General features: G+C 28.7%; 1 protein-coding gene across 2 annotated transcripts; it reads right to left on the reverse strand.

Annotated features, from left to right (window-relative positions):
* Nucleotides 1-1,159: 1,159 nt before the first annotated feature.
* Nucleotides 1,160-27,150, reverse strand: LOC136975250 (centrosomal protein of 95 kDa-like). 2 transcript variants are annotated; one of them, XM_067270283.1, is made up of 19 exons: nt 27,024-27,150; nt 23,622-23,675; nt 23,419-23,550; nt 23,138-23,344; nt 22,993-23,068; nt 16,280-16,583; nt 16,078-16,198; nt 15,931-16,004; nt 13,542-13,606; nt 11,401-11,458; nt 8,635-8,727; nt 8,489-8,555; nt 8,329-8,409; nt 8,074-8,255; nt 7,930-8,004; nt 7,712-7,864; nt 6,208-6,341; nt 4,524-4,608; nt 1,160-1,465 (listed from the first exon to the last, which is right to left on the reverse strand). In XM_067270283.1, the coding sequence occupies exons 1-19, from the start codon at nt 27,148-27,150 to the stop codon at nt 1,274-1,276; spliced, it is 2,280 nt and encodes a 759-aa protein (XP_067126384.1). In that variant the 3' UTR covers nt 1,160-1,273. The 2 variants fall into 2 exon arrangements, with proteins under 2 accessions (XP_067126384.1, XP_067126386.1); XM_067270285.1 differs by lacking the exon at nt 27,024-27,150 and adding an exon at nt 26,559-26,936.
* Nucleotides 27,151-27,173: the final 23 nt, after the last annotated feature.

Here is a 27,173-nt window from a genome sequence, read left to right on the forward strand (position 1 = left end):
AACATTTGAGCATTTTTTGGCATGGAACGCATTATCATATTTTACATTAATTTCTATGGTAAAAATTGTTTCGCTTAACAAGTGTTTCGCATTACAAGTAAGACTGGAACGAATTATGCTTAATAAGCGAGGTTCCACTGTATTACAAAATACAGACAAATGAATAATACAGATAAACCAAAGATTAATTTTTAAGTATTGAACTTATAATGCTTTAATTGATTTATCAGTTAGTCTTACTGGCTGATAAAGGGAATTGTTTTTCATAATTTAGGATCACCAGCATTTTGCTTAATCTCTTGGCAAACAAACCAAAAGTACTCTCTATGATTCAATTTTAATCAACTGGTTGAGATTAATAATAATGAACATTAGTTGATCAGAGACTTGTAAAGAAAATACCATACATTATGTAAACAATCAGCAATAACAGATCAATATCCTAAAGTATTTCTCAATGTGGCCCAATGTTGTTAAAGAGCATAATGTACTCATAGTACAGAATGAAATTAATACAAATGGTGTTCAAACAGTATGAGCAATGAACTTTAAAGAAACTGAGGTGGTTATCTTTTAGAATTTACTAAATAATCATAAGACATAAGTGAACAAGGTACTTGAAGAATTAGCCGAACAACAAGGAAACAATTCAAAAGACAAAATGAGAATCATCCGAGAAGATATTTACAGTGATCTTGCAAATTCCCTAAATAAATTGATTCCTGCACTAGAGATCTCAAAAAATGATCCCAATGCTTTCATTTCTAAGTTCTGATCCTGAAAATACCATTTAATTGTACAATAGCCAACAAAAAAATAGTTTTAAACAGAAAATTTCACATAATTATAACAGAAAATTTGTATCAGACGTAAAAGTATGATAAAGCAGGGATCTACTGATTGTGTTTTCATTTAAATGTTATGATATTGGAACAAAGAAAACAATTGCTAACTGGAAAAAAATTAAAAGAAAAAGATTTCTGACAATTTAATTTTGTCAGAATATAAAATACTGTTGCATAAAGATACATAAATGTATAAAGTATCACATGCTGTTTTCATATTTTATGTACTTGATTTGTATATTAACTAAAATTCTGTAAGGTTAAAAATATTTTTAAATATTTGTCAAAGTTAAACAAACAACATTTTACATAAATAGTTTTATAATAATTAATGTCAACATTTATTACAAGTACATATAATTCATAGTTTTATAATATTCAGATTAATTACTAGCTATATATACAAAAAGTTCTATACAAACTACATTTCAGTTTTTTCTCTTCCTAAGTATTTGATTAGAAAGTATTTTTGTAGTCCCTTTCTTCTTCCACAAATTTCTAACTCTTTCTGCATCTGCTTCTCGGAAATGAAAGTCTCCATTAGATAGCAATTTATTTCTGGAATCCTTCAACTGACGTTCCATTTTACTGCGATAGTCTCGACGTATTTGTTCCAACACCTGACAGAAAACAATTGACAAAATAAGAAATTTTAGTGGAAATAAAATCTTTAATTATACAAGACAATATATTTTATTGATATTCCAAATTCATTATATGCTAATTATATCCCTCCCTACCTCTCTCCCAATCACTCTCTAGTAGAGCCATTAAGAATCCAGGGAATCTCCAGTAAATATGTATGAAGCATGCAATGCCATAAGGTTGTATTGCCATTTTTCTCAAAATACATTTTATTGAAGAAATGAATTTTAAATGCAATGTTTTTTCTACAAAAAACTATTGTGGTGATAATGGCGCTCTAAATGGCTGTATTTTGAAGATGAATTTATGTGCAAGCCATAATGTTTTAAGCACCAAAGTGCAAGCAACGTGACTTTTGACATGTAAAATGTTATGGTTTACATTTACATCATTTTGTTATTCCAATTTGTAATGCAGTGAGTTTTTTATGATTTTATTCTAAAATTGAAATGAATTCCTTAAAGTATGAAATACTTAAAAGAAAGAAAGAAATGTGCAGAAAAGTGGAAGAGCATTCAAAAGAAACAAAAAAATAGTGGTGGCTTAGAGTACATTTCCCCCATATCACAGAAAGTTAATCTGAGAAAGGATCCACCAACAGGGGTAAGTAAAAGACTTAATACTTCAAAAATATAGATATAGACTTGAGATTTACAAGATATGAATAATCATTGTATCTATGCATGGGTTTACAACTTGTAGATGACTGTTTTCAACAAGTTTGTCAAACTTTTTGTTATAGGTGACGTGCAAGTGTTCCTTCACTTGCAAAAACATAAGTTGGTTTACCATCAGGAACTTTTCCAACAATTTTATGAACTGGCTGACTACAATAAGCAGCAGAGTTATCTTCAAAGATCTTCATCCCAGATGATAAAAAGCAGATGTTATGGGAAGTACCACCATCCTTCTGAAAGTAGAAGGCTTTCTCTTTCAGTTATCATTTGCTTCTTCCTGGCAGAAGGAAAGTAAGAGTTTGCCTTAAGACTTTGTGTAATACATCTGGGTTACTGCAAAAAGAATTCAGTTGATTGGAGAAAAGATTTTGGAGGAAAAAATGGATGCAACTGATCAAAAAGGAGGCCAGCAGAAAGCAGCTGTGGACAGAAAAAATAATTGAGCACATTAGGAGTTTTCCAAGTGAAGAAAGTCATTATGCTCGAGCCAAAAGTACAGATGAAATGTACTTATCATCTGATCTCAATGTTAGCAGAATATATAGAACCTTCCTGGAGAAATATTGTCAACAGTACGCTGGGAGCAAAGCTGCAGTTACTCAACAATAGTACAATGAAATTTTCCTGACCAAATTCAATCTATCTTTTCAAAGACCTCACATGGATACTTACTCAATTTGTGATCGTTTTGATGTACGAATAAAAGCTGGTGATACATCAGCAAAAACAGAACAGGAATTACATCATCGCAGAGCTGAAGTAACCACAAAACACACATCCAATGACACAAATAATGCAAAAACTTCAGATTCATGTTATATCTTTTGACTTGCAGCAGTAAATGTATATATTGCAATTAACACACACTGAAATGTACTATGCTCAACAATTGGCATGCTACAACCTTGGAATTCGCGATTCAATTAAAGAGAAAGGATGTTTGTGGAGTGAGAATTTTGGAGGAAGAGGGTCTTTGGAAATATCATCCTGTATATACCATTATATTACTACTGAGGCTGCTATTGGTGACCAACAGAAGCTGACTTTGTGGTCAGACAACTGTGTTGGTCAAAACAAAAATCAATACGTGATAGCCATGTATCTGGTGTTATTGGCCAATAATGTATTTTCAGAAATATCACATAAATATCCTGTAAAGGGTCACACATTTCTCAGCTGTGATCGAGACTTTGCTCCAATTGAAAAACGAAGAAAAAAATGCAAAGCCTACACGCTAAAGGATCTTGTGGACATCATTAAAAGTGCAAGACCAAAAACCCTTTTACCTGCATCGTATTTGAGAAATTTCATGACTTTAAATCGATTGCCCTTGCATTTTTGAATACAAAAGACCTGGGTATCTCAACAGCATCCCAAATTAGACTCTCATCAAATAACTTTGGTAAAGTTATGGTTGCTAAAGGTAGAGGTAAAGCAGCAAGATGGTGCAGTGGGGTTAATGTGCAGAAAGATGGAGTTAGCATTGATGATTTCAAAAATCTTCTACTTCCTCTTGCTCGCTCCCATTTTGGATTCCTCAAAACAAGAAACCTGACATTGGTAAAATGATACCATTTTTAAATCCAATAGCACAAACCTATTTCAAGAAGCTAGCAGAACCGGGAAACTGAATGCCAGTTTATTAATAGTTAACCTGTATAACTTTATTATTTGATATTTCAAAATGATATTCGGACGTAAATTAATCTTTCAAATTTGAAGCTTTTAAATACATTTTAACTTTTATTACAGTAAATTAATATCTTATTGCTTATATTTTCCTTTATCTATCATAATTATATTACAATTGATAAAGATTACAGCCCAATTCCAAGTACCAAAACTGTGGGCCCAACATTGTTGAAGCCAGGAAGCAGTCACTAATAGATTTTAATGTTAAAATTGATATTGAATTTGTAAATTGTGTTTAATAATTTAAATGTAAGTTTTTGGTATTCAAAACTGCTTTTTAGCTGTAGAAACATTAATTTTATGACTGCAATTTTTTTTGGCATTTACAACTTTATTGCTCTAACCCTGTTTTTAAACTTTTTTTGCTTCCTTACTATCATACTTAGGTGTTTGAAATTAACCCAATGTTTTATTCCACAGTGTAAATTGTTAAAATAATTTTTCTAGCATTTGATTAAAGTTTGTTCATTAGAAAAAGTGTTTTTTCTCTCTCCTGAAAATTCTGTTTTTTGGCATTTACAACATTATGGCATTGCACACTTCATATTACATTACTAAATTTTCTTCATATCTGACATACTGATATCAGTAAAACGTATTATCTTTCTATAAATAAAGTTCCTGTTTCCTCTGAAAGCATTAAAAAATTCTTTAAAATACTCACTCTAGACTGAGCTTTTGCTCTTTGTTCCAGTAGATTTTTCTCTGCGCTGATGGTTTCGGTAAGCATTTCAAGTTGATTTTTATAACTGAATTTTATTAAGGAAAACAACTTTCATGTTTAATTAAACTAAAGTTCATATATGGAAGAAAGAAAGATTATTAAAATTATATTTAGTGTAAAGCATTTTAACTTTGCAGTTTTATTGTGATTAATGGAAAAGTGTGAGTAAAGACAGGAAGAAGGAAAAGACATTTATTTACAGTCTTCTACAAGATAATTGCTGAAAACTTATTATGAACGCTATCTTGTTGTAATAAGTAAATTTCTATTATGAACATATCAAATGCATAAATTTATAATTACATGTTTTAGACAGTTATAGAAAACTAAGACAAGCAAAAGCAAAACCAAAACAGAAAATTTTGTTTTGATTTTGATAGTCATGATACATTCAAGGAAGCACTGAAATCAATAAAAATTTCATTTATGTTGATCATATTGTTAATTTTTTATGCAAAATTAATAAGAAAAAGATCAACTAATATTCAGCTCCTAATTTTTTATCTAGAAAGTAAAGATTTCAAAATCAAAGAGTTGATTTATATTTTGACCAAGATGGTATTAAACTTTAATACAAAATATTTTCAATTTGCAATCAAAATTATCTATACATATATTCATGTGTATAAAATCAAGAGTGTGGAAACATGTAAACATTTATTAGAGTCCTGTATTAGGTTTGTTTACAGATGACAGAAAAACAGGCAAAAAATAACTTTCAGCAACAGATTTTTCATTTATGATGCAGTTTATGCAGAATACAGAATTGAAGTTCTCACACATTATGTGAGAGAAATGCATCAGTTTCCCTTGTTGTCAAAAGTTCAATCTGTTGAACTTTCTCTCATATTTTTCTCTCCTATCCTAAATTGGTGCATGCATAGTAGTTTGGCAGCCTCACTTCTTTTCAACAACAATAATAAAATGGCATCAGTAAAGCATGTTGAGAATCTGTTGAACATTAATGTCGAGAAGCTGGAAAAAACACAGGATGCAATTTTATAATTCAACTGTACTGTACTGTACATGATGCCAGCTTAATAAAATGTGGCAAATGGATATAGTACACACTATAAAATTCATTGGCCTTCTCCTTCCCACTTTTTCATGAATACAAGTAGAAGGAAAACAAGGTGTGTACTCCTATAGGTGTTTGACATTGGTTTGCTTAGTTTACCCTCACTATCTGTCTATCTCTTTTTGCATTTCTTATTTCTGCATAAACTCAGTCTTAAACATTGTATTATTATTTTAAACACACATTTAAAGAAATTAATACACAAGTTTTAAATATTTTGTTTAAAATAAATATGAAATTAAAGGTATACATAATAATAAATAATCTTAAACTGTTAACAGTTACAAGGAAAAAGAAATCAATTTTAAGTTATATTATCAGATTTATACAATCTGGCACAAATACGAGTGAGTGGTGTGGTAAATATGTCTTAGCCTACAAGTTTGTACAGATGTTGTTTATTCGATTCTTGACTTTTTTTTAAACCTAAGGTATAACAGGAAGTAGTCTGACTGTTTGTATTACATAAACATTTTACAAGGATGCAAGAACGTTGTGCTATTTATCTTTCTTCATTTAATATATTGTAATTTAAAAAAAGGATACAAATTTTCCATAGATTCCATATACATTTTGTGGTTTTGAGCTTCCTTCTCTTCTCTTTCTTTTGCAAGTTTACGCAGTTCTCGTAATTCTTCCTTCTGTATTGCTAAACCTTCTTCATATAATTCTCTCATTAACTAGAAATTCAAATTTTTTGTTTTAACTAATTTTATGTTAACAACAAGAATATTCAATTACAGAAATTTATCATTTATCTAATTGTAAATGGCAATAATTACTATTTTGTTAATCAAAACCGAGTTCAACTGTAGTTATCCATATTTTATTTAATAAAATATATAGAAACTTAATTTGTTTATTTGTATTTTATAGTTATTTTTGTTTTATAACATAGGCATAAAGTATTATAAGTACAAAGTTCTTGTTAATAAAAAAATGTTTGGATGACACCCAAAAAACAGAAAACCTTTGTACAGACTTGCACAAAAATTAAAAGAACTTCATGAGATTCATAGTTTATAAATAAGAAGCACAAAATTATTAAAAATGGAAAGCAGCAATCAAAACTGCATTGCTGTCCATTGAAGGCATGTTCTTACATATTGAAAATCATCATGTAAAAATTTTTAATTTCTTCAAGAAATCTCCATTAAACAAGTAAGATTATAAAAATTTCACATATCTAAGGTTTCACTATCAACGCTACTCTTATTGCCTCCAATATATAATATTAGTAATGTAACTTTGAATTCCTTTCTTTTTTGTCATATAGAAAGCCTTTTTTCTTATTTTAGTTTCTCAGTATTAATAAATATATGTAAATGCACTTTAAATGCAATCACAATTTTGTATCATCATGTGACATGTATGATTACCTTAAAGTGAATCCCTGAGAATGTAGTATAATCACCATGTAAAAGACTGAATTATCTTAAATCCATTAATTGTTAAAATGATTTCAGTGTCATTTTAATTATTCAAATATTATTTGTTTGATTGATAATGTTTAATAGTACAATCTTCGAACAATTGTGTACATAGCATTAATCAAGCACAAATCGTATTCAAATCTAAATTGTTATAATTTAATTAAATAATTTAGACCGAACTGGAAGAAAAGAATCGGTCCGAAGCGGGACTCAAACCCGCAACTCCTGCTTACCGTGCAGACACGTATTAAATTGTTTAAAGACCAATAAAAATGAATTCAAACACAGAAGGAATTTAAACTGAGAAAAAGATTAATGAGATTAAGATTAAAAAATGAAGAGCTATATTTTGTATAATGATTTCCATGCAAGTTCTTGATAGTTAACCTACCCACAGCATGTACTTACTTTGTAATGGAATCTCTATTGGTATTCATTAATGAACCTAACATTGAGGTCATTTAGAACTGCTAAAAGCATTAGATCTACATACAAAGTGAAGAGCTCAAGATAAAGAGATACTTATATATTTTGAAATTATTATAATACAAACCACAGATTCATAGCAATTAGATATAAGATAAATTACTGTTTTTAATCTTAAAATGCAATCTAACATTTTCTTCTTTTGTCTTCTTCCTGTTCATCTTGCTCTTTATAAACTGCTGCTGCTCATTATAACTATGTTTCATTCGGATCCTGCTAATTTGATTGTCACGTAATGTACTTTTTACTCTTTGTTGTAATTGTTTTTCTTCCTTTAACCTTTTCTAAAGCAAAAAATCAAATTTTACAATCATTATATTATTTGTAAGTAAAATCAAATTTAACTCACCATCCTTTGATTGTGTTCTCTTTCTTTCTGAAATATTTTTGATACTAACTGTTTCCGTATCTCCGCTTCTGCGTACTATTATATATAAACTTTAAATATTTACATTTTCATTAATTCAAACTGCAGTAAATTAGAGATTCTAACCTGTTTCTCAGTTTTCGATTTTTTAAAATTATGATCTCTAAGTTGGCTTCCAACATGGTATAGATGTCGGCGATACTGACTTTCCATGCGTCTTTTAGTTGCCGATGATAAATGAATGCCTGGCAATTCGTCCCGAAGATATCGAAGAAATTCATTATCATCAAGAGTACTTTCTTGGGTTTCTAAATAAAAAGTTAATTCAATTTTAATCTTTAAAAAAAAGTTCAGACTACTATACCAAAACACTCAATCAACCTATCACATTGTCATGACTATTATCTTCTTCCTTACTAGTGTTTTGGGATGTCAAAGGATGCTTTTTCCTTATTCTACAAACTATCATTTAGTAAATTGTCATTAATTATATGCATAAATATAATATAAAAAAGTTAATCAAACAAAATATCTGTTTTACTATATCTCTTGCGAACTGGTGTCAGCTTTTGATTCGACGTATTGAATATACCTTTGTACACATTATCCTGAAAATTTTCAACAAAAATTGTTTAAATTAAACCAATTTCACATTACAAAATTTTTTAAATTGTAATTTTTTTTTACCACAAACTGAGATGATTGGGACACAGCCTGAAAATTTTCTAAGTCTTCTTTAACTTTCCCTTCATAGATTTGTAGATTTTTCTTGCTGAAATTCTATCAAAACAGTTTTATACATTATAATGCTATGAAAAATCTAATAAAGATGATTCAATTTCTCAATCATCTTTATTAATTAATTAGTTAAATAAAATTAAATATAAACATTATTTCTATAAACTGCTCCAACAACCTCTACTTCCAACAACATAAAGTAAAAACTTTTATGATTATTGTATTTGAAAAATTTCAGAATATAAAATAAAATTTCCAAAAATCATTTTAGTACTCATATATGTTACAGTAAAAACCCGTTTTTAGTTAAAATGCATTTTAACTAGTTGAAACTAGTTTTTACTGGATGTCATTGTTATAACTAGAATTTACTGCTAGTCAAAAATGAATTTGAGTTAAAACTAGTTTTAACTAGACAAAACGGGTTTTAACAAAATGGCTTAATAAAAACTGTTTCGACCAAGGTCATTCAGCTAACACATTCCTATAGTGTATGATGAATTTCGTATCGCTTTAACCCTTTTCCCCCGACATCTTGTTTATGTTTATTTTGCGATCCCTCCTAAGACAATATATGTCAGTCAGGCAATATTATTTTAAAAATTCACCAAAAATCAAATTATCATTATATCTATATGAAAAAAATCACTTACAATTATTAATATCTTTAGTTTTAAATATGATATTTTTCAATACATTTTATTAGAAAAATTTATAAGAAACAAAAATAATATATATCAGAACTGACACATAAACTTGATAATTTGTAACATTTTGTGAAAATTAACATTGTCTAGTTACATAGTTGTTTGCTGGCACTGACCCAGAAAGAGGTAGAATATTGTTTTGTACAATTTGATATAACACTTATGCATGTATGTTTATTCATTGTGAAGTTATCGCATATTATATCAAACATTTGTTTGAAATCAAAATTTTATACTGCTATCAACTAATATAATGAATTATTATACTTTATTCACTTCATATTGAACGAGATTATATCTGTTGTTAATAAATTTTAAAAAATCGATATTTACCAAAGTAACAATGAATCAGTACCCTCGAAATTTTGCTTAAAAAGCCAGGGTACTGATCGATCGGTGCCTTCAGGGACAAAGGGTTAATTAATGTTAATAACACAGATGTGTGACCAATATTTTCAATAAATATCGTATTAAATAATACAAATGTTTTAATCCCAATTATCACTTTATTTATTTCCCTCAAACATATTTATGTAGCTAAATTAGTTTTAACTAATGTTAAAAGTTAAAACTAGTTTTATCTAAAATCAAAACATGTACAGCAGTAAATTCTAGTTTTAACTAGATAAAATGGGTTTTAACAATGACATCCAGTAAAAACTAGTTTCAAGATGTTACAGTAAAAACCCATTTTTACTGTAACATATACACTAATCTAGCAAAACATTATAATCATCCTAAAGTGTAATGAATGATAGAGGCTGGAGATTCCGTTTGAATGCGTAAATGTCAAATGCTTTATAAGTAAGAAGCCATCATGATGAGCTAATAGTCACTGTTTGTAGTGTTACTAAAATAGGAATGGGCATAGATTTAAGCAAGGATGAGTTGTGATGGCAAAGTAATTGGAGACAAGAATCTTCAAAACATTGAAGCTGGTGGGATGTTTCCTTGTAACTGTGAGGAGTACCTACCAGGGATAGTCCAAAAAAGTATTAACCACATTTCAGTTACATCATAGAAGAACAAAGAGAACAAAGACTAAACTCCCTTGTAAAATGTAGTAAAATGACAAATGTGATAGAAATTGCAGGTGACTTTAATGAAGAACCTAATAGAAAAGTTTCTCAATGCAAACTGCACAGAACATTGATGTGCACAACACTATGCAGCTGTTGACTCATCAAGGTGCCTTTGCTAACATCAGTACATTGTCAACAGTGCCTACAGTTGGCTCATAACAACTGATGACCAAGCAAAAATATGCCCATAGAAGTGGTGTAATGCTTTTGAGATGTTTCTGTTGGAAAGCCTTAGGTTCCCTCATTCCTGTAGATGATATGTTGATGAGATACACCAACCTATATATTGTTCAGATCAGGTACAGTCTTTCACAAGAATGACATTCCCCAATGGAGGTGATTCCCTTTATCAACAAGACAATCTTGTCACAAGGCACCATTTATTCCTCAGACCTGGCTATGAAATTTGTCAAATCTCAATCCTACCAGTAAATGTGTGGATTGAGTCAGGACATTGTACAATATAAGGTCCACTCTGCCATTCTCACACCAAGAAATTTGAAAGAATTGAAAGACTTATTTATAACTGCACAGTCCCAGATACCACAGAATACCTTTAAAGTCCATGCCTTTGACAGTCCAGAGTACTTTAAGAGCATTTTAGCACACAGTCACAATGTTTTGCTCAATCAGTGTAATCTATTTCCTAAAACAAGTTATGTATTTCTATAATATATTATATAAATACTAGTTATACTAATATGTAAACAGGACAAATCCCAAGAAGTAGCTATATCACTACTCTTCAAGTAGTTTGCAAAAAAAGAAATAATAATAAAATTAGAGGAATATTGTGAATGCTTCATTTGCATTAAACATTTCATTTTTTAGGAAACAGAATGTCACATTTTACAACCAGTATTTTCATTTTTAACTAATAAGATATTAAAATCTTAAGCTATGAATAGATATATACAATTTCCTACCTTAGCAGCATCACTAGCAAAAAATCGAACATTCTTTTTTTTCGAAAAGTTTTCCAACCTGCAAAAAAATTTCAAAAATTAATTCAATTAAAATACTTTATTATAAAAAAAATTTAAAGTATTTCTATTAAAAATTAACATCACATTAATCAAATCTGCAAATATTTTAAAAAATTATTTTGAGTTATGTTCATCATTATTTTATAAATGTCATAAACTTTTCGGGTAAATTATCAGAATGTATCAAGAAGAAAACAAGTTAGAGCAAGGAATAAGTGACAGATACAACCCATGTATCAAGTTTATTCTTTGATATAATCACTTTGTCTGTTGAGGGAATTGACATAAGCTTAGAGATAGATCAAGAAATTAAAATTTAGACAGAGGAAAAAACGTGTCCTGCAGATGTAGCACTTAAGACTTCTTAATTACACTGAAAGTATACTTCTTTAATTTAGGAAACAGTTTTATACAGATGTATATATTCAAAGTAAGAGCATTACTTAGCCCATTTGTTTATTTGTCCAACAAACTGGATCTAGTCATTTCTGTATTTGCAATACACTTCCACACTTGTTGCAATATTGTCACACTAGGACTGTAGGACTAATTTCAGTTTATGATGGAGTTCCATAGATTTGATGCCTTTTGCTGAAATAAATGACAGATTTCACCTCTTCATTTGTCTAGACACTTGCAGTGGTAACTTTTGCTGAACTAACATGGTCCAAGCACACATGGCTTATGTGTGTAGATACTCTTGCAATGTGGCAGAGGATAAAACATGATGTTGGGTTCTTAAACTTTTAAGAACCCAAGCTTTTATAAGTATTTTAGTATTTTAAAGATAAAAGCCACACTATTATACATTTTTGATAAATTAAATGTATAACACCTATTGGAAAAAGCCGAGAAAAGAGGGCAAAGACCTGAAGCGTGTCTCAGCAAATGAAAAAAAGAGAATTACACAGATGTAAAGAAAGCCTTATATCATTTATATTAAATTTCATCGTGAGAAATAATCAAATAAGAAAACTGACACAATTTCATCTAAAAAAGAAATATTTGAATTGAATTGTGTGTGCGCTTTTTCCTTTTTAGCTGCCATTTTTTTGCAAGTAACAAATTTTTATAAGACACTACAATCCACTTTATGATAACCAACTTTTAATGTTCAAGTTATCATTACAGCTTTACATATTTCATAAAATTCACTGTTAAATTGAAATATATTTTGCACAAGAAGTACTTATTACAATTAATTTGTAATTTTTTTCTCAAATGCTTGTATGTTTAAATTTGTTATGTTATAACATTATATAATTGAAATTTTAAAATTTATTTTCACTTTCTTATTATTTATTTGGTTTAAATTTTGAAGAAAAACCAATATTGTGAAATGTCAATTGCAGATCATATTGTTTGTTTATATGTTATACTATATATAATATACAGTATATTTAAATAACATTGTGATTTTTTACATGCACACATAAGATTAATTTATAGAAAAGTTTATAAAATAGTAATTAAAATCGTTCTTATTTTTTCAATAACCAACAAATGTAAATGTAAAGATAATTTATAAAGTAACTGCTACAGTATATCATATTGTGCTGATTAAGTTATATACTGTACAGCAGTATATCACTCAATCAGCACAATCTTGTACAGCAGCAAAAGGAAAGGTTTATTTAACTGGAAAAAACTAACATTTTCAATCAGATTTAATGACTGTCATCAGATTGGTGTTCCAAAAATCAAACATTTACAAGTACTAACAGAAACAGAATAGAAATAATTGAACACCAATATGTTTAAATGTAAAAAGAATCACTTTATATGTGCAAAAAATGACAAAATAATAACAAAATGCATGTTGCATTATGTAGTACGGCCTCAAACCTGAATTTTCAAGCACTCAATATTATGTTTAGGTCATTTTAAGTTGAGTTCTCTTACATATTAATTTACAGATTTTGTTCAAAGTTGTGTGTGATTGAATGGTAAAAGTAGAGATGCATTATTTCAAAAGTTTTCTATATTTTCACATTTTTTGTCAAAAACATTCACTTTGATATGGGTAAATATACTGAAAATACACAATTTTTTATGAATCAAATCATTTAGCTAAAACTCACCTATCACTTGGTTCTTGATGTCTTTTCTTCATAGGTGCAATTTTACGATGCATTTTCGAGTTAATCTATATAATGTAATAAATTCTTGATTATAGAAAACAAATATGATTCTTGATTTTAAAAGTAGATTTTTGATCATGCAAATTATTTCAATAATTTCAATTAAAATAGCCTTTTATGCTATTTCTACTGGAAACCATTTAAATATATTCCAATTATTAATGCAAAATAATTTTATGTGCTGTTAAATATTCTACAACCCTTGGAAACAGCTTGAGTCATTGGAGCTAATAAATTAAATTTCAGTACTTGAATTTACACGATACAACTATTGCCAACATTTTGTTGCAGCTGAAACACACTGGTAAGATGTTTTAATGATTCAGACATTTATATTATGTGCTAGAATACAGCATATGAGTTGTTCTGAACGTGTGCAAAAGTATTAATTTCTCTCAAGAATGGCAGAATACAATCTAATATACAATGACACTGACTGGTTCAATAATGAGACAAAGAGCAAAAAATCGGTCAGATTAGATTCTTTGTGACATGGTTACAAGTTGTGAGATAAAGGTCTCAAACAAGTCACAGGTTTGTTTAAATGAGGCAAATCTGTGCATATTGAAGTTTCAAGAAACAAAAATTGACGATATTTGTATTGCATAAAGTAGCCTTTCAGGTTAAAATGGTTTATATTATTTCAGCAACTAAGGACAATATTTTTCTGGACACATTATTGCATAAAAAGAATATTACACTCTTCATTAAGCCATACATAACAATTTATAGCAAACACCTCAATTACCTGCTACAGTAATATTCCTTAACTGTTTTGAATAGTTTACTTATATAGAAATGATACTTAAAATTAAAATGGGATACTGGATCTGGTCACATGGCTTAGTCTCTTCCTAAATAAATATTATTCTTGGCTGCAATATAGCCTATTATTTGCATCATGTCATGCATTCATGTGTTATAGATATGGTGTGTAAAGGATCATAGTATCAGGGACTCTGATAACAGAAGAAACATTGAGCAAAACAGACAATAAATTAGCAATATCTATCAAAAACTGGTAAGCAACAGCAGCAAAAATCTATAAATAATTTTAACTGCAATTATAATTTATTTCATTATTATAAAAAAATTAATACAGAATGATATATAATATATATACAAAATAACACAAAAATACAAATTATGTGGTTTTATGTAGTGTGTATGACTAATTACAACAGTATAATGTAAATTCTAAACATTAAAAGAACTGGCAACATTAAAACATACATACATACAAGAAAGACACCGGCCATACACAAAGTGTTTAGCCGGCAGAAAAGAGGGTAAGGAAAAGGGGAGGGGAAGAAGGAGGGAGAGGAGATAGACAGTAGAGAAAGATAGGATCCCTCTGAACAGCATACATATGGCTACCCTCTATGTTTGATGTTGGCATGCAGTTTTAATGCTGCAAGGTTGTAGTCTCCCAAAGGGTCTAAAAGAAAACCTGAGTGTAGCGAACACCAATAATTGAGTGCTGCCATGAATAGCTAAGTGTAGAAGTTAGTGCCAAGTGGCTGTTAGTAGGAAGACTTATATCTACTTAATACTAATAAAACTGAATGCAAATCTTAATACTACTTAACAGCTAGACAGACAGCACAAAAAGGAAACGAACACAATGACAAACTAGATGAGATGAACGGACCGACAGAGACAAACAGGCAAGACCCCAATTTTTTTATTATTATTATTTAAACATTTAAACAGGAAAATCATTTGAAAAAGCCATCTGTTATTTAAACTTTAAAATAAAGTAAATAAAATTGTTTGAAAGTATGCCTTCTTTAGACTATACAGTTTTAGAAGTAGGGGTCAAATTTTCTAACTCTGAAGAGTCACCAGAATGAGATAGAGAGCCAAAATTTGAAAAATATTGAGTTATGTGGCCTATGTGGTTTGCAGAGATTGTCTAAGTTTGTCATCCTTTAACTATATCATTCCATTTCACAAACAAATGATTACTGAATAGTTCTCGGATAAGTTACATTTAAGTTAGAGGAGAATATCTGGAAACAGTGAAGATAATTTTACCTGTAACTTCTGCTATAAATAAAATCTTAAAAGGAAAAAATTAAACAAGTTTGAGACTTAGAGTTTACATTTTTATTTATAATTAGTTACTCCTTTAGAGCATTACCTTTTGATTTAAATTACCACATGATTATGATCATTATTAATTTTAGTATACAAGCATTTATACTTAATGTTATATATATATATATAATATCTTTCCTATTTCCTTATATAAAAATATCATCATAATTCTTTTTAATATCAATTAATTATTTCATGTTGATGATAAACAATTTATTTAAATGCTTACCTGACTGATATCAACCAAATCTGAACTACTTTCACTAGGAAACATTTCTGTTTTTGAGACTTTATCTACAGAATCTTTGATGATAAATAAAGATGAATTTTATAAATTATGTAATTAAAAATGTTTTAAATAATTTTATCTACTTACCAGCTGATAACTTTCCATCATCAGACTGCACTCCTACTTTTGCAAATTCTGGCTTCAGATAACGAATTCCAGAAAAATTCTCCGGAATTAAGAGTGGTACAGAGGAGCTCTCTGATGTGTCCTGTCAAATATCTCAATTTAATTAAGTAATTAAATGAATTAAATATCAACCAAATATAAATAAATCATAAATACAATTTACCCGTTCTGGCAAGACTGAAGTGGAACTGTTAGACGAGGATTTAGTGTAAGGATAATTTATTGGTGGAATAGAATCAAATCTTCCTGGTAGTGTTTTATAAAATGACTGATTACTAATATCCTTCAAAATATTTGTACTGTCTTCTACATTTTCTCTGCTTCCATCCTGCAAAATTTCAATATCCTCGGATGTACAAGTACAGAGAGGACATTTATTCTCAGAATGCTGATCTACTTTATTAAAAATGCACTCTTCTAATTCAGACTGAGATGTTATTTCTTCAGAAACGGGATCAGTTTGTGTCCTACAAAGAGTATAAATGATAAAATAAAAGTATATTTATACAAATTCCTTATATTACTGTTATCATTTTCCAAATATAGTCAGCCCTTCAAATCTGCAGATTCAACCGATCAGACATCAATAATAGTCGCAAAAACTTCCAAATTTAAATTTTTGCTTGTATTTTAAATATTCTAAGCTTTATTCCATATATTTCTCTTTCAGTTTATTAAATGAAAGTAATCTTTAAGTGATGAAAAAAAAAAAATGTTTTGTTATTGCTGTCACTTACTACAGTCAGGCCTACAACAATTGGGTCTGTACTAAACATGTAGTGACTTTTTTCTTGTCATTGTTCCCTAAAAAATGTGGTACAGAAACTGTTTACATAGCAATTATATGTATTAGTTATAATAAATATTCTAAGGATAATTTAAAGTATATGAGAGGATGTGCATAGGTTTTATGCAACTACTAAGCTATTTATAATGTAAGTGATTTGAGAATCTGCAGATTTTGATATCTGGAACCAATCCCTTGTTAATACCAAGAGATAACAATACATAAAGCAGATACTAGCTCAGCCAATAATTATTCTAATACACAAAATAACACCTTTTACTTATAGCTGAGATAATTTTAATGAGAAAACTAACGTTTTCGGCTTACTCAATAAGCCATCTTCAGGTTCTAACATTCGAAAAAAGGAACATTATCGTTCCATTAAAAGAATACAAATGTTTGAAAAAATTCATATCGTTAGTAACGGACAAAAAAAGGAAGAACATGGTAATATAAATAAATAAATATACAATAAAATCGTTATAGTGGGAAACGATTCCACTGGTGATGCTTTTTTTAAAAAGAGTGGCAGATTATCGAGGAATGATGCCAAAACAAGCTAAGACAAGCCTATGAGTTCGTGATACATCTCTTAACTACGAATTTCCAAGCTGTTGGTAGGCTGTCAGCGTCCCTCGCATTTATGCATGCCTCTCCCAACTTGCTTTTATAAATTTCAATTTTTTCTGCGGTGCCTTTTGAGTAAGCCGAAAACGTTAGTTTTCTCATTAAAATTATCTCAGCTATAAGTAAAAGGTGTTATTTTGTGTATTAGATGACAATACTTCAAATTCAAGTTCTTTAACAGACATGTGTATAAATTTTCAAAAAAATAAACAAAGATCTCAATGCAATTAGGATAAGTGAGCATTGTACTGTACATATGATTTCTTTACAATATAATCCTCTTGCAAAATCATTTAATTATTATTGATTTATTTAATTTTTAAAGAAGTTTTTGCAACCAATTCCACTGCAGAAATGTTCCTTGCAATAAAAGTGAAGTGTGTTACAAGAGTTGTTTGAAAAGTAGTGAGCCTACATGTGAAGGTGTCAAAGCTAAATAAAATTTGTGGCACTTTGAAGCACAGCTATTGACACATAATTCTTCATCCTTTCTGTGCCATCTTGTGGCACTGAAAAAAATGCACCATCAATTGATATTTAGCATCACTGGGAGAAGTGCATCACACTCTTCATGAATTATATAATGTTAAATTTTTTGTAAATTTCTAATGTAATTGAAAAACTAAACAAATATGAAAAATTCTAACATTCATATTATAGCTTTCTGCTTTTATTGAATACATTCTATCATTTGTTTTCTGTAATCTCCAAAATATTCTGCACTTATTCCACTAGAGTAATGACTGGTTTAGTTTTCAAAAAATATCTTTTTGAACAAACACTTGATCCAATTTATACCAAAAATTCTAAATAGGATCCTGATGGATTGGCCAATGCAGAACTCAAATTTTTAGTTGTGAATTAGCTGTCTTTTGGACAATCATCTTCCAATTAACACATCATAATGTGAATATGACATGGAATATTTTTTCATTAACCACAGTATTTCTGAAGTTCTGCTAAACTAAGTAATACAGTACATGATTATTCAGAAGTTTATAAGTCTTGTCATTCATAGTTTTACACAAAATAACCAGTGGTTCAAGGGAAAAATATGAAAAACAATCTCAAATTATCATCTGTCCTAATATAAAGAGAAAGTTAAATATGTATATGTAACAAGTTTATGATATACTGAAGCAGGGGTTGCACTACATGGTGCCAAAATTCCCATTTGGAAATATTTTTACTAAAGTGACAATAAAAACAAGTGCACTTATTTCAATAAGCAATGAAAAATTGAATCAAAAAGCACACTTTAGAAAAAGCAGCAGAATGTTGAACTCCTGTGTTATATGCCTATATCCTGTTCATTACACAGTCTGAACTTGTGTGATGTCATGTCAAGCAACAAGTTCAGACAGGAAAACAGAATGTAACATTAAAAACCAAAGGCAGTTTTCATGAAGTGCTGAGCAGCATTTCTAGATTGGGAAATTTTTTATTGACTGACAGAAACTTTGGGAAATTTTTTTGGGGTGACATATTTTTCATTTTGATCTCTTTTCAGTAGACTAAAACATGAAAATTTTCACACAACAGAACATGTGAAATACTGTTTAAGCATTGTCATCAAATGTGTTATTCAGAATTATTCATTAAAAAATTATTCAATAATGATTCCTATTTATAAATGAAAGCTTAACATGTTAATTTTGCTTTCCAGACTCCAAACTGATAAGGCTACTAGTACCTATGTTAATTAGTAAGTAAAACTGGTAGCAGCAATAAATAATTTGAAGTGGCAAAAAAAGTGATGATTATTTTTAATTTTTCAGAGCAACCTGTGCTGAAGATATTGTTTCATTGTCCTTCTTAACATGGCTTCATACTCACTTGAGAAATATTCAGCAGTTGCCATTTCCCATTCCTCATCAGTATAGTGTACTAAATCAAAGGAAATGAATCTCAGACAAACATTCGCAATTCCCACAATGAGCTGATGCTTGGCAAATAATCATGTGCTTGTACCTGTGTGCTTGTCACATGACAAACACATTGGCAAAAAGGCAATTATTTGGCAATTGTCAAAAACTGAATTATACATATTCAACGAACAGCACATTTCTTCTATAAAACGAGATAGAGCACCATTATACATATGGTTTTTATGTATAATGGTGCAGAGCACCATTGTACATAAAAACTATAATTTTTGAGATGTACATTTTCATAATAGTAATACTAATATTTAATACTATAATATTTTAAATATATAAAAATTCAATGCAGTGAGAAAACAATTCAAATTTTGTAAGTAAATCTTTTAATATTTTCTACTTCCAGATGTATATTTTATTTAAAAATTGGCTCTAAACATTCAATTCCAGCTGATAGAAAGATTTAAATGTATCAGAGTTTTATCTGAGCTAAACTATTTTGTTTACAAGTTATTAACTTATGTCTTGCATATACAATTCATAGCTAAAAAGATAGTTTAATTTGCAAACAAACAACAATTGCTGTAACTTCACTATATTGGTATTGTAAAATACAGGGTAGCCATAATTGAAGTTTCCCTATTCAGAGCACTCTGTAGCTGTAACCAATAAAATTAACATCAAAATTTGTGTACAGACTAAGGAAAGGATGCAGTAAAAGATTTTGCAAAAAAAATTTTTGGTTCAAAAACTTGGACTAGGGGACACTTTACAGGAAAATACATGAAACAAAATACAGTAAATTTCAAAGACCAATCTCAAAGAAACATTTTAATCTGTTATTTTAAACATTATAATACTAATGAAGTCAAGTCAGTGTTTAAATGTTCATTACATTTAAACACTGCCTTTAAATTTTAAACCTGAAAAATGAAGTACACATTGTGTAACATTACTTACATCAGTAAACAGTCTCTACTAAAGGCATGTTCCTCGAGAATGAATAAATGTGTCTTCTTTGTGCTTTTTTTCTTTTTGCAAAATCCTTTATCACATCCTTTGCGTAATCTTTATACAAATTTTAATGTTAATCCACTTATTGGTTATAGATACACAGTACTCTGAATATGAAAACTAATTATAGCCACCCTGTATTTATAATTTTTATGTCTAAAGCACAATTTCATTCAATGCATTAAATAACTTAAAATATCTGAATTCTTTTTCCAATTATTAACATTTTCTTACTTATCTAAGTCAAATCTTCTATTCTTACAATTACTAAGTATATTTGAAATATTATTTTTATCTTTTATGTAAAATGTAAATAATAGTTTATTCTCATTTTCAGGGCTGGCTAATTGTATCAGACTTATCACACCTCATGGTGTGATAAGTCTGTACAATACAAAAAAGGATGCCTACGTCCCTGAAGGAGAGAAAGAAAGTGTAAGAAGAGCAAGATGTGTATAATTTGCTAACCCGTCAAGAATTGTGTAAATTACTACCCAAGAAGTATGCACCAATCAATATAGTAATTGTTCAAGTTTCACATGCCATCTGCATTCAAATGTCTTTTTGTCTGTTGCCACTAGGAAGAGCCATAAACAAAACTAGCAACTCCGCAACAGAGAAGACATTTTGAACTCTGCAGTCTGCAAACTTGAAATCAGTTGTCATTGTGAGGCATGAATTTCATGGACAATTTCAAAGTGATTCACCTTGTAAGACAAACATTCTTGTTGTCTGATAATGACTGATTCTGAGTTTGCAGACTGCAGAACACAAAACATCTTCTCTGTTGCAGAGTTGTCATTTTTGTTTATGGTAATTCCTATGGTGGTAGACAAAAAGACATTTGAATGCAGATGGCAAATGAAACTGAAACAGTTACTCTATCAATTGAATACAACTCATACTTTTCATATAATAATTAACATAATTACAGTAAATAATAGCATTCTTTTTGGAATCTGTACTTTTTACTTTACATCAATTTTATCCTTACAATATATAAATTACATATTGTCTATGTTTACCTGTTTACCTGTCATTTTTATATTTTAACAAGGCCACATTTGTTGCATAGGGGTAGTAATCTCTTGTCTTAACAGTATTACTAATAATTGGTGTAATAAGTAAATAAATTTAAAATAAATATACATAATAAAATGTAATATTTATTTTGCTTATTAATGCATTTAAATTTTATTTATTAGATATAAAATGAACTATATTTTAAAATTATGTTAGTAATACAAACAAGTAATACAAAAATACTGCAAATAAGGTTATTTTTCTTAAACTTTTAATATTAAATATCTGTATTTAACTTTTACTTAAAAATTTTTAAATCTAATCTACTCATAAACAGTGACAAACTAAAACAGATCTAACAGTAGGCCAACATGCCATTAACGATTCCTAACAGTTGACTTGATATATCAGTATGCATTGTGATATTTAGACGACACACTCCAAGTATTCAATAAACATAATCAATAGAAACGTTTCCTATAATATCCTCATCTATTATTTATAGCGTAATATGTTTTTGATGTATAGTTGTATTGATTTACCAATTTTTGTATCAAGTTGACTCTGAGCTGTTGTATTCATTCTTAAAGTCGTATCTTACTGTACAATTGTAAATTTCATTTAATTAATTTTTTAATAAGTTTTATTCCTTACCTATTTTTTTAAAACTCTTTCAATTCATTAAAGCAAGAATTTCATCTTTATAGTGAAATAGAAAAGTCAGCTTTATTAAATATTTATTGAGATGCAATTTTTAGATTGAAGACTATACATTCCCACTGTTGTCTGTCCATCCATCCTTTGTTAATGACAAGAACTGAGTTAAACAGATGAAAATTGATACCAGATATAGAAAGCTTAGGGGCCAGAGCCTCCAATTAACTGTATACAAACTTCCAGTCTGGACCAGAAGTCACGACTTTTTAAATTAAAATAAGATTAAAAACTGCAGGCTGGCAGTGTAACAATGTCACAATAACATGAGCTATAATTCATTATCAAACTATAAATTGGTATTTGAATATACAAAAAACTTGTCTAACTAAACATATTTTTCCTTCCAGAATTTTCTAAGTTATTTAATTTAATTCAAATTATTAAATTTAATAGAAGATGATGACTTAATCACACCATAAGTTAGGTATCCAAGTTAAAGCTCAATAATGAATTTGGCTTTATCATTTAATTCTTAATATAATTTAAGCTTAGTTTTCTATAAGAAGGAATTTTGAAAATTTTTTATCTTATTGAATAATTCATAGATAGTAAAGAATTAGAAATAAAGAAATTAAATTATTCAATAATAATGAAACAACACCTGTTGCAGCAGCATGTATTCAATATGTCAATATATGTTGCTGCAACATATATTGTTTCATTATTAACCTATGCCTAATCTACATTTATATTCAAACATAGATTAAAATAATTTGAATTTTATATATTTTAAATAAAAATAATACATTCATATATCTTTGTATGTAAAAGTCCAATCATGAATTACAAGAATCCTCAATTAGAAAATATTAGCTAGAAGAAAATTACCATATTGATGTATTCAAAGGAATTGGCTGATCATCACGTAACATCTGCTTATCTCTCTCTGCTTCAACACTTTCTTCTAAACAAAATAATTTAAATCATTTTATATTAAAAATTTATTAAATAATAAGTTATAATTATCTCTTACCAGATCTTAGTGTGTTCTGTACAGAATACAAAAGGTAATTTTCCATAACTTCTAATAAATTATAAATAGAAATTACATTTTGCTTCACAATATCTTCACCGATGATGTGTGAAAGAGATATGTTTAAAATGTCTAAGGAGAGAGTGTCAATAATCATTTGGATGTTGTGGGCTTCATCTTCAATAGTTTTTGGTTCCTTTATTAAATCTATATTAAATATAAATGTTATAAAACAAACATTTATATGTAAATGATCTTTCAAATATTTAATAAAATGCTACCATGGAGAACTACTCCCGTAATCTTTTTGAACAGAAGTACGAGCAGTTGGCTTTTGATGTCGGAAAGACTGCTAATTCGTGGAAATGTTAAGTTGCACAAGACAATTAAGTGATTTGTCAATTCTATACAAGCTACAATGAAATTTTATTTTAAAAATTTAATTTAATAAATCAAATTATCTTCATCAATAACAAATACAAACCTTCTTCTCTACTCCAGGATTCTTCTCTTGAATTCTGTTGTTCCATAATGCTTTCTGAAGAAAATAATTAAGTAAAAATTTAATTAATTATTTATAAGAATATATTAACTTAAACTTTACATAAATGAATAAATTTATGAATTTTCAATTAAATTTAATCTGATGACACAAAACAGACGATAGAAATACCTCTTAACAGTGTAACATTTCTAAGTGTTACTGTATATTTTTTAAAGTCTGACTTATTTTAGTGAAAAAACTGCAGCATGTTATTCGGCAGTAAATCTTTCATTGCAAAATGACATGCAGCAGTTGCATTTGGCAACTACTAGCTGTTCAATTTATAAGTGCAGCTGAATTATTAGATAATTTAAAAATTTGTTTCATGTTTAAGGCAATGACATGTGCATAAATTTTATTTAAATTTGTAAAAATTGTATTTTAAATGTTAATACAGAAATAATGTATACTTAATAAGCTATGTCAGTCTTGTTTTTGTAATCACAAACTTAAAACTTACAGAATCAATGTCATAAACACAACTGTTAAAAAAAAAGCTAAAAACTAATCTAAATTTTTCCAATAATATTTGCAAAATGTGCAAAACAATCTCAAATATTATCAAGCTAACGGATTCCAAGAATGTTTAGCAGTCATTAATAAATGGAGACAGTTCAAAACAATATTTGATCCATTCATTCCTTTTTCTTCTGGCCAGAAAATCATTTACAATATATATTACATAACATTATCTCTATGTAAATTTAGATTATAGAATATCTTCAAGCATTTAGTTTTCACATAAAAGTAATAACTGACATAAAAATATAATTAAATATTGTTTCCTAATTTAATTATTTACATTAAATAAGAACTTAAATAACATAGAAAATATTTAAATTAAAAAAAAAAATGGATTTAAGTTACAGATAATTGTTAAATGTTTGGAAAAACTTCCTATTGAATGTATTATTTATTTTGTAGTATAAATGAGAATTTCAAGTAACGTGAGAAATTTATTGATGAGTGTAATATCATTCTATAATATAAATGATATCATTCCTGTTAGTTCACCAATACAGTTTGGAATAGAACAATATAAAATGCCAAAAGGTTCTAAATACAAACACTTCAAATTTAATTTCAAATAACTGAATACAAAATATTTCTAGAGAATGCATCTTCAATAAATAATTAAATAAATAAAATACAAGATAACTTTAAAAATATATTCTGCAGAAATTATTATTAATTGATCAATTAATGTATTCAGTTTTTATTACATCAATAAAACCTTTGCATTTATAGAATTTATATATAGACTTATATAAAACCAAATGTTTAGCAGTTGCAGTAACTGATGTAACTCTGCCATCTGAATTTATAACCACCTTCCTGTAAACTATGAGGGAAAAAACACATTTAAATTCGTATCCTTCTGTGTCATGAAACAGAAATCACAAGAATTATATAATAATTTAAAATTTTTAAAGAAAATTAATATAAACTTTGGATTACTTTATTTTTCTCTTTATTCATGTATTTGTAATGATTTAATAAAGCAAAATTGAAATTATAGTCATAACTTAAACTATAAATGCATTACTGTACATTTTATCTTTATATAAAATATTTTGAAAAACTTTATATAAAATTTAAATCTCAAATGATGTATACAAGTAACATGTTATTTTAAGAATACATCAGTAATTGGAAAATTCCATTAAACAAAGACTAACTGTTACATTAAACCATACATCAAATACATTTCGTATACCAGAGATTGAATTGTACAACAGAGATTAAATCTTTAAAGAGATAATTTTTTGATGATACTGATTTGTCAACAGTGAAACCTTATTCTTATGAAACAGTAGCTGCATGTTTCCTGGTCTACATCTAAGCACGTACAGATTCAAATATCTCTTTGCATCGAAATGTTATAAATTTTTTTACTAGACGGAATTAATTCCGATCAATTTTATCTAGCTATGTAAATTCTATCTTTATAACTTTAGATTAGATGATTTAAATAATAGATTAGTTGTGATAAGCAGTTTTAGCTGCATTACATATGATGATAATGTCCAAATTAAAACAATTTGGTATTAAAAATAAAATTTGATCATCGTTCAAAAAGAACAAATATGCTTATGTTTTTAATAATGTTTAAATATAAATTCGACCAGATAAAGATACATATAATGTTAGATACGGTATCAAAGTTATTGAGAATCTCCAATACAGTTTAATACGATAGCAGTCGTCACATTTAAAGCGATAATATAACAAACTTGGCTGCGATATCTTATATATATTTTAATAATTAAATATAATTTTATAATCTAGTTTTTTACGACGCAATCCAAACCGATGTTAATATCCCAGGCACACTTTTAACCAATTTAACTCCAACATTTTAAGTATTATCAAGGAATTCAATGTAAAATATTTATCTCACCAGTCATTTTTAAAAGATAACAAATGGCACTTCACGCTTTACCGGCACAAAATTGGTATAAGGCTAATTTGACCCTTAACACTTATTATATAAAGTGAATTATTCTACACCGTGGCATGTTGCAAAATATTTTAAAAATCTTTATAAAGTTAACAACCTTTCCCTTTGATTAAGAAACGTAATACATTAAAGTTCACTACACGATATTATTAAAATTTATGTTTAATTGCAAAATATAGCAGCTTTAAGAATGATGAACTGTGTTAAGTCAAGCGTATTATTATATCCAGACTAAATTTATCTGACTCGGACCAAAAGCAAATTACTACTAAGTAGTTTATCTGTAAGTTAAGTTGGTGCAAAGGGATCATATGACATAATTCGCCCTCTATAATCGTCTGGAGCGAATCATATGTTCGTCATTGAGAACATACAAACAGACGTACGGCCGAAAGAATGTATTTTGAACAGCTTACCGAAAAGCCGATAACAGTTCATAAATTGCTATCATCCATAAGAGGCGAACGTAAACGAAACGAGTCACGGAAATATTTGAAAATTTTCACGATTCCACGTGTACTTTGTTTTTGTTCTTTTTATTTTCTGTCCATTACACGAGCAAGAAAACCACGTGTCGAATTTTTCAAAATTCAAAATTTCAAAATTCGATAATCATCCCCCCTGGCGTTATAAAAACTAATTACCACACTCCACCCTAACCAGAAATAGATCGGGGTTACGCGTATCGGTTTCCTGTTATTTCCCGACGACGATCGAGGGGAAGATTCGATTAATAATTTATTAATTCCGGCTTTCGCCTTTCCAACAAAATTCGAATTTATTATAATTCTTCGTTAACATTTTCTCGTATCTCCCGAGTAATATTAATAATTTAAACTCGACCAAAAACGAATAAATTAAATTTTTAATTGGACTCTTACCCAGGTCACCGTTGGACGGATGATTATCGCACCGATCGTTCGGTCCAATGGGAGACGACGTAGCGTAGATGTAAAACTGTCCCGTTCGGGTCGGTTGGAGTGCCAACGTCGCCGTCCGGCACGCCATCTATCGTCGTTTATCTTCACTTC

This window comes from Centruroides vittatus, unplaced genomic scaffold (assembly GCF_030686945.1).
Source record: "Centruroides vittatus isolate TY-2023 unplaced genomic scaffold, ASM3068694v2 contig_367, whole genome shotgun sequence".
In the NCBI taxonomy this organism is placed as follows: Eukaryota; Metazoa; Arthropoda; class Arachnida; order Scorpiones; family Buthidae; genus Centruroides; species Centruroides vittatus.

Excerpts from the sequence above, each read along its gene's own strand:
- LOC136975250 (XM_067270283.1), bottom strand. The coding sequence starts at position 27,150 with ATGGCGTGCCGGACGGCGACGTTGGCACTCCAACCGACCCGAACGGGA. Across the intron at positions 16,584-22,992 it reads CCTTTGAATACATCAATATG|GACACAAACTGATCCCGTTT; the intron begins GTAATTTTCTTC and ends TACTCTTTGTAG. Across the intron at positions 11,459-13,541 it reads CATCAAGAACCAAGTGATAG|GTTGGAAAACTTTTCGAAAA; the intron begins GTGAGTTTTAGC and ends ATTTTTTTGCAG.